This window comes from Podarcis filfolensis (genome assembly GCF_964270895.1).
Source record: "Podarcis filfolensis genome assembly, chromosome: 6".
Taxonomy (NCBI): Eukaryota; Metazoa; Chordata; class Lepidosauria; order Squamata; family Lacertidae; genus Podarcis; species Podarcis filfolensis.
The window spans coordinates 6,801,945-6,816,797 of record NC_139609.1 but is presented as its reverse complement, the minus strand read 5'-3'; the positions used below and the strand labels follow the sequence as shown (position 1 = coordinate 6,816,797).

At 48.6% G+C, this 14,853-nt stretch overlaps 1 protein-coding gene across 6 annotated transcripts in view; it reads right to left on the bottom strand.

The window, feature by feature from the left end:
- Nucleotides 1-14,853, bottom strand: part of KIAA1614 — a 41,436-nt gene that overhangs the window by 16,455 nt on the left and 10,128 nt on the right. For 3 of the 6 annotated variants that reach the window (XM_083621547.1, XM_083621548.1, XM_083621550.1), the window contains exons 2-6: nucleotides 14,633-14,744; nucleotides 9,714-10,676; nucleotides 8,500-8,563; nucleotides 4,358-4,501; nucleotides 263-1,944 (exon numbers count right to left, since the gene is read on the bottom strand). In XM_083621547.1, coding sequence (XP_083477673.1) covers nucleotides 263-1,944; nucleotides 4,358-4,501; nucleotides 8,500-8,563; nucleotides 9,714-10,650 — 2,827 coding nt within the window. In that variant the 5' untranslated portion in view covers nucleotides 10,651-10,676; nucleotides 14,633-14,744. Of the gene's footprint in view, nucleotides 1-262; nucleotides 1,945-4,357; nucleotides 4,502-8,499; nucleotides 8,564-9,713; nucleotides 12,314-12,352; nucleotides 13,320-14,632; nucleotides 14,791-14,853 lie in introns of those variants that run through there. The other 3 variants (XM_083621549.1, XM_083621552.1, XM_083621551.1) reach the window with 3 other exon arrangements.

The window sequence follows — 14,853 nt, the reverse complement described above, 5'->3', positions numbered from 1 at the left end:
CCCCCCCCCCTTTGCTTAGCTCTTGGTTCCTTTTCACTCACCTAAAGGTACCCTTAATCAAAATTTGCGGAAAAACTTAAATACTGTATTCACAGTCAGGGTCAGGCATGCAAAATAAGCAAATCCATGCAAGTTCAATAACTCTGAATAAATAAATCTTACTTGCACAAATTATCTGGAGTACAAATTCTGAACTGCCTTGCTGGACGGCCTACCATGATGCCCTCCCTACAGTTGTCCAAGGGGCAACATCACCTCTTACCTTGATTTTTTTCCAGCTTCTGTCTCTCCTGGAGCTGCTCCTCTCTGCTCTTCACTGTAGCAGTCACTAAGGTTTTTGGCTCGTGCTTGGCATATGTGTTGTTGCAGTTGTTGGTGGACAAGGCCAGGAGCTGGTTCTTGGAGAGCATCTTTGGACTCTGCTGCCCACTCTCCTCCTCCTGTCCAGACACACACACATTCTGGAAGCTATTAGGGGAGGCCGAGTAAATTGATAGTTCATTGGCTTGGTCCACCCGCCCAGGATCCTGGCTAGTGAGCTTGTGGCTGCCGCTCAGAGCAGCCCTCCTGTAAGGCATAGGGGAAGGGTGGGCTTTTCCAGTGGTGGGCGGCGCAGGAATTCGGTAAGCAAAGTTGTAGCCGGCACTCATCTCTTCAGTTAGCTGCTGGGAAGGGCCCTGCTCTTGCTTGGCTTGACTTAAATTGTTCGTTGGCCTACGAGTTCGGTTGGAAGTTTCCACCGGCTTCTTGTTCACGGAGCCTGCGGCACCATCAGGGACCAGATGGGAAGGCAACTGCTGAGGGTGGGAGGTGGGTGCGGATTGCTTTAATGGGGCCTTGGACAGCTTTGGATGTTCCTGCATCCTGCCTTTCTTCACCTGTTGATACAGATCTACCGGCTGGCTGCTTCTGGGAAAGGCTTCTGCCTTACCGGCTGCCGTTTTGGTCACCTGATCTCTGACTTCAGAGGCCCCCTTCAAGGAACAGTCGTTGGCTTGATTAGCACTCGATTCAATTTCCCCTCCACTAGCACGGCAGCTGCCATCTGCTCTGGGCCTCTCCCCGTTGGCCTTCCTGTTCTTGGCTTCCCCCTCTGAAGGGGAAAACGGCCTGGGATCCAGACCAGGCCCACCGTGCCGGGAGCTTTTGACCACTGACCGTTGGCTGCTGGCGCCAGCCTCCTCGCTGTCTGTCCTGTAGCTGTCCGATGTATCCGTGGTGCTGTCCAGAGCAGAATCCACCTCATCTATGCAAGTCACTTCCCCTATGTACGTCTCCTTGATGCGCTCTGTGTAAACACGTTGGCGGGAAGGAAGTATCCACAGCGGAGTTCCTTTGGGACCCAAAGCCCTGGTTCGCGAGTCCTCCTGGGTAGCGTTGAGCTCTTTGTTTTCATTGGCCCGAACTAGCTCCTTACCTTCTCGGGGGATGTTGCAAGACTGATGCACGCTCTTCGCAGTCTGCTTTGCTCCGGTATCTGGGTTCTGACTGGCTGCCAGATTCCTGACGTAAGACCCGCATGCGCTGCACTTGCCTTCCTCGTTGACCACCAAAGGCTTCCTCTTCTCGGAGCGCCCCCTGCTGCCTTGCTGTTCCCAGCCGGGTTTGCTGCCACCGCCACCGCCGCTCTCTTTGCGGTGAAGCTCACCGTTGATGTAATCCGAAAGGTCCGGTTTGGAGACCAGCGGGCCGCGGCCCAGAGACAGGAGGACGGAATCCAACACCCGCTTCTGACGCAGCTGCAGGCGCTCCAAGTAGCGGACCTCGGCATCTCGCGCAGACTCATCCTCGAAACGCACTCGGGACGGGGACGGCCCTCGCTTCCTTTGCTGCTCGCTGCTGGATTCCCCGCTGGACGAGTCGCTCAGGTTGCCACCAGCATGGGGGTCTCCATCCTTCAGAGCAAAGTTCTTTGCGTCTGCAGCAGAGATCCCGCAGCCATCCCTGAGGCACACAACAGACAGAGTAAGACTGTGGGCCTGCTCACATTGATCATCCTTACCTCCGACTGAGCTGCCTCCAAATGCTGAGCAGAGGGCACCACTTGGCTTAAAGAGCACCTAGGACGCTTACCAAGGTGGTACTTGTAACTTCTCTACTTGCAGCAGTGTTTCTCAAACTTGGGTTCCCAGCTGTTGCTGGACTACAGCTCCCATCATCCCTAGTTAGCAGGACCAGTGGTCAGGGATGATGGGAGTTGTAGTCCAACAATAGCTGGGGACCCAAGTTTGAGAAACAATGGCCTAAGCTTATCTCCTTTCTTCCAAGATCCAGTCAGCAAGATAAATGTATCCTGACTGCCTTGCAATTATCACACAGACATTGAACCTGGCAACTCCTTCACCAGGATCCCAATGCTGTGCCAATACTCTCTGCAGCTGCATTCTCATTCTAGCAGGAAGGGCCGCTCAGAGGTTATGGATGTGTACTGAATGAGGGGAAGATCCAAGGAACCGGTTAAGATTGACCAACAGGCTTGTTTTCTGCAAAGCCAATGGCTTCAGAGTCTCAAGGCTTAAAAAAAAAAGCACGTGTCGGCAAATCGGCGAGATGGATTTACTCTTTTAAAATCAAGGGTGGCTCGGGACTGGATAACTCAGCAACTCATGCTCAACACACAGCAACTGCACAAGTAACCAGATGGCGCTGTTAAAGAGGACTTGCTGATGCCAGGCCCCTGCTGACTCCTTGATTTATTCTAGTTCCCTACAGCTATAGGAAAAACTTCAAGTGCTCTCCTTACATGCTAGCCTTGGTCTTAGGAGTGGCTACATCTCCAAGTCAGATTTCAGTTAGGCCAAGACACCCAGCCGGCAGTCACGTACGCTTCTTAGATCCATGTGATCATTTTCTATGGGATCTGGAGCACCTGTGCTATTTATATTAAAAGTGCTTTCTTTTCCTGCAGAGCATAGGAGGAAGGGCAGAATATAGAGCAACAATGCAAGAGACAGGGGAAAGTTTGCTGGTGGAGGTTATGTTTTCGTTTTTCTCTAGAGACGATGTTTGATATTGTTCAGCAAACACCACAAGTGTGCCTCGATGCAAAGATCTTATAGCTGGCGCCTCTCTTGTTGTCATGAAATAAAATCAACATAATCCTCCAGATTCAGTAACTCTGCATAAGCTGCCAGTGTGCTTGGCATAGGGTATGGAGAATGTGTTCCACTAGCACTTACAATAATCTTTGGTGTGCTGGCCATGTGAGAGTGAGCGATACCCTCATCTGTTGCACAACAAAAGATCAGCACACTGGTTTGTTTAGCATTAAACAACAGTTTCACAGCACAGTGACCAGGAATTCAGTTTCCCATGAGATCCAGCAGCTTGCCACACATTTTGTAAACACCCATGTCAAGTTATGTTTCCCCTCCTATGCTGAAAGACCTTTTAGCTGTCACAACGGTGCTCATCGTTTTCCCCCTAAATCTTATTCTAAAAAGTTTGGTCAAGTGAATTTGCCATATAATATGTTCTTATGTTTATATTCATGACTACATTTCTCTACAGGAACCAGCTAGTCCCTGTTTTGGTAATTATGGATGCCTAAGTCATATCAATCAGATCGTGAAGCTGAGGCTCCAATACTTTGGCCACCTCATGAGAAGAGAAGACTCCCTGGAAAAGACCCTGATGTTGGGAAAGATGGAGGGCACAAGGAGAAGGGGATGACAGAGGACGAGATGGTTGGACAGTGTTCTCGAAGCTACCAGCATGAGTTTGACTAAACTGCGGGAGGCAGCGGAAGACAGGAGTGCCTGGCGTGCTCTGGTCCATGGGGTCACGAAGAGTCGGACACGACTGAACAACAACAACAAAGTCATATCAATGGTGTGACTGCAATTAATAGAATCGATGATTTCACTCCATCAAATGTCTGCATCTCAATCCAAAGTTATGTTTTTCATCACATACATTGTTGTTGTTTTCCTGGTCCAGAATCAACACACATTATAATTCCTGGGGTGCTCTCCTTGATTAGTTGGCATAGCACCTCACTCCGACCATAGTTTTAGACTAGGCAGTACGTGCTAACACCTTGATGAGATGAAGTAAGATAGACAATATAGCTTCCCCAATGGGGGGTGGCTGACAGAAAATCCCCTAGCACTAGGTACAAATGTATTCAATAAGCGCAGCGGACAGGTACACGGTTGGCAGTGTATTGAATTTTGGGAGTGGAGAACTATAGATGCGAACAGCACAAGCGGTTTACAAGTATGAAAGATGAAAAGGCAAGAAATGCAAAAGGTGGAATGGAGGGCTGCGGACAGGAAACGCAGTACAGATCCTTCCTTCCTGCCCTCTTCCCTGATCTGCCTCCCAGGCCCAGAGCAGAATAAATCACTGGCCTTACCTCCTTTCCTGAGGGGCAGTCGGCAGGATGTTATGGCTTGCTCGGAGCGGGTTCGTCCTGGCCTTCATGCGAGCTCTCTGCAGCAGTTGCTTGGCCTGTTCATGCCTGGGACTCAGCTCCAGCTCCTGGTTGGGAACAAAGGCCCTGCAGGCAAAGCAGCAGGGAGCAAGGAAGCAGCGGAGGATTAGGAAAAAAATAACAAGGATTAAGAGTGATTTAACAGTGACGGTGGCAGCAGTGTGGTGGGGAGACAACACACTCATGGAGGCTGGGTTTAGGTCCCCTGCAGCTGCCTGAGTTCACACTAGGTGGCATCTTTTAGGTCAAGATATAGCCAGCTTGGTAACATCCATCTCAAAACCGATTTCTAGACACGCAGCTAGGATGAAAAGCTGCAGGGAGGTCAAAGCATTTAAGGCTGAAATTTGTACATTCCAGACTAAAAGAAGCCGTTCAATTACATATGACAGCAAGTAAAAAGATGTACTTAGTAGTTCCTTAAAAATTGCCCCCCCATCCCCACCGAAGAGAGCCCCAAGCAGTCTTGCATGCACATTTTTAAAATAATTGGGGGGCTTTGCAGTACCCAAAACACTGGAGTGGAAGACTATGCGTTGTTCAAAAAAACAACAACACAGATTGATGATGATGAGATAGCTAGCTCGCTCTCTGGCACTTATGATGTCAGAAGCATCCTGGAGCTGCCCACCACTGGCAAATTCACATCTTCTGAATACAGCACTAGTTGTGTTACCAGGGGCCAGCTCTGGCCTTTCAAGCACACCTGAGCCAAATAAACCTGAAGAACTGAGTTTCCCCACAGGTCAGGGCAAGACTAAGAAGCCAACATCCATATAATGGGCAATAGGTCTTCTCTACGAAATTGCTTCCACATTCCCAAAGTATGTCACCTCAAGACTCACGGAGACACTCTGGTTTAAAGAAAAGGGCAAACAAACAAACAAACAAACAAACAAACAAACAAGACAGACAATCCAGGGAGCATTTGCCCAATGAGTTTTGAGGCCAAGGATCTTCTCGCTTCAGGAAGTAATCTCACCCACTCCCACAAAAAAAGCAAGGGAGCACACTCTACATGCCTAGGTGAGATGTTTTGTTTTAATTGTTCCCCTGAAAAGGGTATTGTGTTGCTCGATAAATACTGACTTGCACCAGTCTTTATTTATTTAATGAACAGCTTCCCACGAGGCGTCCCAAAGTGATTTATAACACAATAAAAACCATACAGAGAATAATTACAGATACAGAAAAAGCAAAAATGATGGGTTTGTTCTTAAACAGATATTAGTATTCTGCCCTTCCTTCAAGAACTCAGACTGGTGTCCATGGGTTTCTTTCAATCTGCTTTATCTTTGCAACATCCTTGCATAGCAGACATAAGCAGAGAAGCGGTGGCTGACGCAATATTAATAGTGAGCTTCCAGGTCGAGCAGGACTGAGCAATATAGATATACAACCCTACCCACCCTGACTAGGGAGTAAGCGCTGTCAAATATACTTCTGAGTAAACATCATTAGGATTACCCTGCAAATGAGAGGCTATAGCTACTACACCAGATGGGTTAAGAAGCTGCTTTATATTCAGTTAGATTCTTGGTCCAAGTAGCTCAGGACTGTCTACACCAGTGTTCACCTTTTTTTTCAAACCCAGGACTCGCCATTAGACAGAGCATGCATTTGGGGACCAATTTCTTAATTTTTAAAAATGATACAGTGCTGCTGTTGGGACACACCTTAGATCAGGCAGTGACCCACCAGCTGAAGACCAATGGTCCACTGCAGAGCTTTCCAAACTTTTCACGTTGGTGACACACTTTTTAGACATGCATCATTTAGCAACACAGTAAAGGGGGGGAAATGTAAAGGACCCCTGGACTGTTAAGCCCAGTCAAAGGCGACTATGGGGTTGTGGCGCTCATCTCGCTTTCAGGCCAAGGGAGTCGGCGTTTGTCCACAGCTTTCTGGGTCATGTGGCCAGCAGGACTCAACTGCTTCTGGCGCAACGGGACACCGTGTCAAGTGCCAGAGCACACGGAAACGCCATTTACCTTCCCACCGAAGCAGCACCTATTTATCTACTTGCACTGGTGTGCTTTTGAACTGCTAGGTTGGCAGAAGCTGGGACAGAACAACGGGAGCTCACCCTGTTGCGGGGATTCGAACCACCGACCTTCTGATCGGCAAGCCCAAGATGCTGAAACCGACCCCTTTCCAGCCCTGGGAGGAGCGCAGGGAGCGTTTGCGCATCACACCTACACTGCAGCTGGCACACTAACGTGTTGAGACACACAAGTTTGGAAAGCTCTGGTCTACTGACTGACAGCAGCTGTCCAACACGTTGGATCCAATTCTCTCCCAGTCCTGCTTCTTTCAGACATATCTGGAGATGCCAGGGATTGAACCTGGAATGATGTTATGAGTTGGGGGGAGGGCTAGAATTAATCAAGGTTTGGTTAAATTTTGCCAAACGTGGAACACCCCTGGATTTACTTATGCTAACAAGCTAAGCCAGCTCAGGCAGATGGGCCATTAGCAGGGGACAAAGGCCACCGGTGGCCTGTCCAGGAAACCACGAGTGGTTTAGGGTTTCAACTTTGAATGGCACAGGTTGTTGGGAGGTCCTTGGAGCTGGTTAGCAATGAGGAGGAGGAGGAGGGCCAGCGCTCCACATGAGCTAGGGATGGCAGGCTGGAACAAAGAGACCCAGAGGATGGCTTTTTGCAATCCATTCAATCCAAAGCTGCCCTTAAGGCAGAAACCAGACCTCATAGGATGTGAATGCCCAGCAATCCCTCCATCTAGGTGCAGGTTGTATCTATGTATAAATAAAATCACATATCACCAAGACACCACAGTCTCTGCTGTGCCTCGTTGTCTCCAAAGGGAGCACAGAACCTGGTAAGGGCACCTGCAACCCCTGGAATCTTGCGCCGCTTGGGGATCTTGGGGTGGCGTGGAACAATCTCATGCCTGCAACACAGCTACTCCAGCTCTGAGAAACAGCCCTTCGTCTAAAGCCTGTGCTGGATCTGCTGGTACCACCCTCTAACGCTGTGCTGAGTCCAAAGCCCCCTGCCCACTCCATGCATCGCTGCTGGTGCGCCAAACATCGGCCTGCAATGGTTTTCTTTATCCCTTCCCATCTTCTGAGCGCTGCCACACTAGAAAAGGAAAGGGGTGGGTGGGTGGTCCACCATCTTAAAGCTTTCACTGTTTCACCATGTGACCCATTTCGCTCTGCACACTCAACATGCCTCTCGCTCAAACCCTTCCCCTATTGGTCTTCACCCTAATCTTCGTGATTATTTTAATCCGCTCACAGACTCACTTCAGCTGGCCCGAGCTTAACTCTTTCACTGCAGCCTGCACACCTCACGACGCACACACGGAGGCTCACATCTTGCTCTGCTGAGGTTTTTCGGAAGGAGCAGCAGAGCACAATGAAGCCGACTGCTGTTTTACAGAGAAAACACTCCCCCGGTGATGTGCAGAAGCCCCTTGTGTAATTTCAGTTCAAAATTTCCCAGATGTTTTGCCCGGGGGGCGGTAATGTTATTTTCAGCAACAAACCAACTACGATGGCCTTTAAGCAAACCACTCTCTCGTCGCATCCACAGCGTAATTTGAAGCAACGGTTCCCAAAGTGCGGTCTGTGGCACGTCTGTGGATTTGTGGTTGAAGATGGGAGATGGAATATCCATATGTCCTCACTGACTTTTAATTGTATTTTTATTTCTTCCTTCGTATTTTATTGCATTACAATTTGAATTCTAGAAAATACAATATATAAGAAATGAAAGAAGCTATAAAAATGCTATTAAAAATCGTACACCATCTAACATGGTGTATTGCAATTGCTGCAACAGGCAGAAAAATCATTAAGTGGTCTGCAATGACCCTCATCAATATTAAAGCAGTCTGGAGGGTGGGGATTAGAACCAATCATTTAAAGCACATCTTTTTCCTAAAAGAATCTGGGGAACCGCAAATTAAATGGGAACACAAACAGCTGCAAACATGCAGTCAACTCCAGTGTGAAGCCCCAAGTTAGAAATGGCTATCAGCATTTTTGGATTGTGTCTCCTTGCCTTAGCAGGGGAATGAGGATACTGAAATCTTACCGGTAGCCTTCAGAATCCTGTAACGAAACTCCAGAATCCCAGTCTACATCATTTGCCAGAATCTCTGTAGACACAGGACAAGAGAAGTACATGTTATTATTGTGTATACTTTAGCCACATGAAATGCAGCATGGTGTGTGTGAAAACACACATCTCACACAGAGAAAAGGCTATTTATATTCAGTGTTCCTTACCCCCAAAGATTTGGGCCCAATTCTGCTCTTAGTGTCCCAATTCTGCATCACCCAAGCATCCTACTCTAGGCTTTATACAAACTTGTATACCTGGTCTGCTTTTTGGGTGGGGGAAAAGAATGGGCTCTTTGTATTCTTTAGGTCCCTTTGTCTATTTCCAGCTGCCTGATCTGACTGCAAGACATGGCATACATATATAGTAATTATTCCATGGGCGATAAACGTCCTTGAGAAACTGCTCCTGGCCTCTCAAATTTAATGACTGTTGCACTCCAAAGACCAGAGGCCTAACTCATTTACGCACATATATGCTTGGGCTTGCAAATCCTATTAATAGTCTTGGCTCCTACTGCCCTGGGACCTCAGTGTCCCTGATTATTATGGGACTTGTCCCTCCCTCCTGCTGCCAGCCAGCAGCCAAAATCTGCAGGCTCCTCCTGCCAGTGCAAAGAAAATACCAGCAGCAACTGAGGAATCCTGGGACTTACGTTCTTGAGAGAGTATGTGCTTACTATTATCCCCAGGAAGTTGGTTCCCATTGGCGCCAGCGGAAGCCTCCTTCTTGGGGCTAACAGTAGCAGAGAAGGGGACATTTTTGTTGGGATATTTGCAGGGGGGGGGGGAGGTTAAACCTATTCAGCCCCCTCTCACATGCCGTTGTTGTGACAAAAATCTTAGCCCATCCCCACAATTACTTTTTTTTAAGACCAAAGGCAAAGGGATCTGTGACATCAACATGGACTAGGGGGTCCTCATATGGATTGCAGGGTGAGGAGAATGGAAGAACAGCATAAGCTGGGGACATGGTGGGGTGGTTGCATCTCCTGAGGTTCAGACCAAGACGTCTGGGGGAGGAAAAAGCAAGGATCAAGTGGAGAGGGAGGTGGAAATTCAGTTCCAGTGGGTCCCCCCTTTTTCCAATACTTTCTGAGCTCTTACAGTATTTCTCCCCACTACTACCCATCCAAGTTGCAAATCCTGTTTGGTTTCTGGAAACCTCTTCACCCTGCTTGCACATACCGTTGCTGGGCCCATCTCTCCCATGGCTTGGGCCATCCTTCTTGTGACGACGCAGAGTATGCAGCTCCCGCAAAGAATGGCTATTAAACTGCGTCGCGTTCAACATTTCCTGCAGCATCGACCGGTTCCTCTCCACTCTCTCTGCCAGGGACAGGGTGCTGGCATTGCTTCCGCCGCTGCAGAGACTGTCCCAGCTCTCGGTTCGCCAAAGGCGGCCGGTTGTTCCCGCCCCACAGGCGTCATCTTTGTGGAGAAAAGGACCGCTTTCAAAATCCATACCATCCTCAAAATATTTCTGGTTGAAGGAAAGGTCCTTTAAGGAGCTGGCCCCACAGAGGCCATTTTGCGACGCCCTTTTTGCATTTCCTGACGAGCTCATTTTATCCATCCTGTCGCTTCCTGGAAGCCTCTGGAATGCCTCGGATGAGCTCCAGCCCATGCTTGCAGGCTCTTCTGCCGCCTTAGACCCCTTCAGAGGTTCAAATTCATCAACAAGCAGGCTTGTACTTACTGCCCCTTGAGATCCCTCCTGCTTGAGACGTGGGTAGTCAGTGCTGTCCAGCAGCACATCTGTCAGGTAGGTGCGGATCTGGGCCTGAGGTTCCACCACAGCATCCTGAGGAGCAGGCTCCGTCAATGACTTCCCTTTCCGGGCCTTGGCCTTTTTGGGAGAAGCCCGCTCCTGGGGTGCTGCCTCCGCCTGCCTGTGGACGGCACTCCTCTTCTCTTTCAGAGCTTTAACTTTGGACTCCAGAACAGAAGTGCCCTTGCTTGTATCCCGCAGCAGCCCCAGTGGAACCCAGGATGGCCCGTTGAGACAATGCTCCCCGGTATCATCAATGTTCTCGGGAGGCTGTTTCGCTCTAGGAATATTTCTGACACATTGCTTCAAGGTGTTCAGCGTCCTTCTCTTTTCAGTAGCGAAATTCCCTTCCATGCTCCCACTTCCAGGTGGTGAGGTACCTTTTTTGTGGGGGAAACAATAACAGACTTTCAATACGCTTGCTGGGCAAGAGAACATTGTCTGAAGGGCCTTACCAGGGGGCAGGGTTGGCTAGATGCAAAAGAGGACAGGGACCCTGCACCTTTAATAGTTGTCTAGAATTGGGAATTATCAAAGGTGCAATACCTCTGTTCTCTTTTGCATCTGGCCAACCTAAGAGGGACCCAGTTAGAGGGTTTCATGCTCTGCACTCAAATATCCATAATTATTCAAGATAACCAAAATTCTGCACACACAAAATCCTGCCTAAATTGTGCAAATTTATGAATTTCGTTGATTTTACACCATTTATTCTGTTCTCTCCAACCTCGGGGACAGAAAAGCAGGAAGGTTGAGAATTAAAGGCCCACTCTGTAGTCACTCCCAGGGTCATATTTACTACATACCCAAATCATAATCCAGATTTTGTCAAGAAAAGCAGAATCTTACAGCCTACATGCATTATGTAAATAGAGCAAACAGCAATTTAACATAATTTAGTCTTCCGTTTTATTATTTTGCCTAATATATTCTGGTTTTGCTCAGTCATATGAAAGTGGAAGGAGTTTTGCAGGGCACTGAAGACCTGCTCATAGCCACCTGGTCATTTATTCAGCCAGCACTCTGGTTTTTAAGCAGCCATTCTTTGAAGCATATATCTATTAGCAGCTGAAAGAAACGTCCTTGTTTTTCAAATGAAAGCAGAGAACCTCAGAAAGGCCCATTCTGCATCCCATACCACATTTCATGGCTGGAATCTTAAATGCATTTACCTTGGAGCAAGTCTCATTGAATTCAATGGCCCTTAATTCCAAGTAGGACCACACTGCACATTTTTACTGCATGCCTGCAGAATCACAACACACACAATCCTGATCGTTTTGCACCTCATTCAGATCCACACTTAATTCCTGAGATTTCGCAAAGTGATTCGCACACAGTATGAACTCTACCCAGAAACTTCCTTTTTTAAAAAAGCAAAGAGAGTCTTTGGAAGAAAAGATATTCCGACCAATAGCAAAAATCTGGCCCCCCCCCCCAATTTTGGCAAAATCATGGTATAGAGAAGGCCCTGCTATATCATAACTAGTAGCTGTCACAGTGAGCTTAGTACAACTGATGGCTTTCCAGATGTAAGGAATTCACAGAATAATTTTCCATGTTCCATCACATAGAAATAACAGATAGTGCAGATCTCTCTACTAAAGAGATCTCTCTCTTTCTCTAGTCAGACCTCTCTGACTCGGAGAATGGCTCACAGCAAAATCATAACACAGTAAGTAGGAGGAAGAATAATTTTGGGTCTTGCTGAGTTACTTTTCGTGTTTCTCAGGAGTGGTGCTTTGGGGCACAATTAACCCCCCAAAAAGCAACTCACCCCTCTGTAAAGTCTCATCAACACTGGAGTTTAATGTGGATTTAGAAACAACTTGTGTCTCTTTTTTGTCACATCTACGAAACAGCCTCCTCATCCAAGTGGCAATCTACACTTTCCACCTGCTAAATTTGGATTTCCTCAATCCATGAATAATCTGGCCAGGAAGTAAAACGGTACTACAAAACTTGCAGTTTTGATGCTACAGCACTGAGGGAGGGGGCAAAACAGAGCTGCAGGGCCCTTAAGGTAGGGAGTCTCCTAAATATCCAGCCTCTTCACACATTCTCAGCTGCACCTCTCCCAGTTATCAGCTTCCACAGCCATCTCCAACAAAGCTATCTCAACAATGTCCACAACATGCTTTAAACATCTGAAATATACTCCGGGTTGGAAAAAGGTTTGCAAAGGAGGGGGCCATGGAATTAAGAGCTTCTTTTCCCGCTTGCTGCTGTACTACTGGGTTGTTCTAGCGGCGACAAGCAGGCAAGCATGAAAAAGGAGCACTGTGCCCATGGCAACAGGCCCGTTCATGTGGCTCTTTTCAAATGCACGGAAAAGAACGGTTTCCTTATTACTTTTGCACCGTCCCACTGCCTATTATGCACAATTTGGATTTAGAACAGGGCAACACGGTTTAACGGAGAATGTGTCAGAAGCCAATGCAAGCTGCGTGTAGCTACAGTCGATCGCTATCCTTGCATTCAAAACAGAGGAAACCACGGCCATGTTCATGCATCGCTACAAACCATGGTTTCTGCACCGCACAAAAAAAATGACGTGATTGGCTGGGGGGGGCGTTCTGAAACACTTAATAGTTGCCCCCGGACCGGCTCAGGGACACTAATCACAGCAAACCGGGAGGGAGTTCTTCCAAGAAACCACCCCTGCAATGAAAAAAGCAAGAAGATAGTGCTACACACCATGGATGCTCCACATTTGCCATCCCGTCCTCCTGCCACAGCAATGTGGCACAGCGCACCCTTTGAGGGCCACTGCTGTAGAAAGAGCAACGAGACAGAGCTCTTGGTTTCAAACCAAGTTCATTTGAGGTTCAGGGCCCGTCAACTTGCCTTGCCGAACCACCATCTCGCTCGCACACAACCCAATTCTGGAGCCAGCAGCTGTTGCCTCACTTTCTCCATCTGAGCCCCAGCCTCATTTCTAACTGCCATGGTAGGAAGCTTCTACTTGCGCATGCATTCAAGCCCAGGGAGCGCAAAGCCCACAAGAACATCATTTCTAACTACAGTACAGTCATACCTCATGTTGCATTTATAATAATAATAATAATAATAATAATAATAATAATAATAATAATTTATTATTTATACCCCGCCCATCTGGCTGGGCCTCCCCAGCCACTCTGGGCGGCTTCCATAAAAACCAAAAATACAGTAAAATATCACACGTTAAAAACTTCCCTGAACAGGGCTGCCTTAAGATGTCTTCTGAATGTCAGGTAGTTATTTATCGCTTTGACATCTGCTGGAAGGGCGTTCCACAGGGCGGGCGCCACTACCGAGAAGGCCCTCTGCCTGGTTCCCTGTAGCTTTGCTTCTCGCAATGAGGGAACCGCCAGAAGGCCCTCGGCGCTGGACCTCAGCGTCCGGGCAGAATGATGGGGGTGGAGACGCTCCTTCAGGTATACTGGACCGAGGCCGTTTAGGGCTTTAAAGGTCAGCACCAACACTTTGAATTGTGCTCGGAAACGTACTGGGAGCCAATGTAGGTCTTTCAAGACCGGTGTTATGTGGTCTCGGCGGCCGCCCCCAGTCACCAGTCTAGCTGCCGCATTCTGGATTAGTTGTAGTTTCCGAGTCACCTTCAAAGGTAGCCCCACGTAGAGTGCATTGCAGTAGTCCAAGCGGGAGATAACCAGAGCATGCACCACTCTGGCGAGACAGTCTGCAGTCAGGTAGGGTCTCAGCCTGTGTACCTGATGGAGCTGGTAGACAGTTGCCCTGGACACAGAATTGACCTGCAGCTCCATGGACAGCTGTGAGTCCAAAATGACTCCCAGGCTGCGCACCTGGTCCTTGAGGGGCACAGTTACCCCATTCAGGACCAGGGAATCCTCCACACCTGCCCGCCTCCTGTCCCCCAAAAACAGTACTTCTGTCTTGTCAAGATTCAACCTGAAGCATTTGCTTCAGGTTGAGCGTTTTCAGGTTGCATCCTGTGGCGACCCGGAAGTACCAGAAAGGGTTACTTTGGGATTTCACTGCTTGCGCATGTGCACACACACAAAATGACATCATGCGCAGAAGCGGCGAATCGCGACCCGTGCAGACGCGGGTTGGATTCTGCTCATGTTGCGAATGGGCCTCCGGAATGGATCCCGTTTGCAACCAGAGGTACCACTGTACCATGGTAGGAAACCTCTACTCACGCATGCATTGAAGTCAGCAAGCAAGCCTAGGGAGCGCATGGCCTGCAAGAGCATCATTTGTAACTGCCACGGTAGGAAGCTTCTACTTGCGCATGCATTCAAGTCCAGGGAGCGCAAAGCCCCCTGGAATTTGCAATCCAAAGAGACAAACGGAGAAGATTCGTGCTCACCAAGCCTTCTCCGGCCGGCTGCCCTTCACTTTCCTCGAGGGGGAAATGGGCGCGGCTGCAGCCTGCGCAACTGAGTCCGGGAATCGCAGCTCTGCGCGAATCCATCCAAAACCTGAGAGAAAGAGAGAGTTTTGCACCGACTGGATCCAGCAGAAGACCTGGAAGGATGGAGCAGCCGCTCAGAAAGGCAAAAGGGACTTTTCTTGAGCCCCTGGCATCCC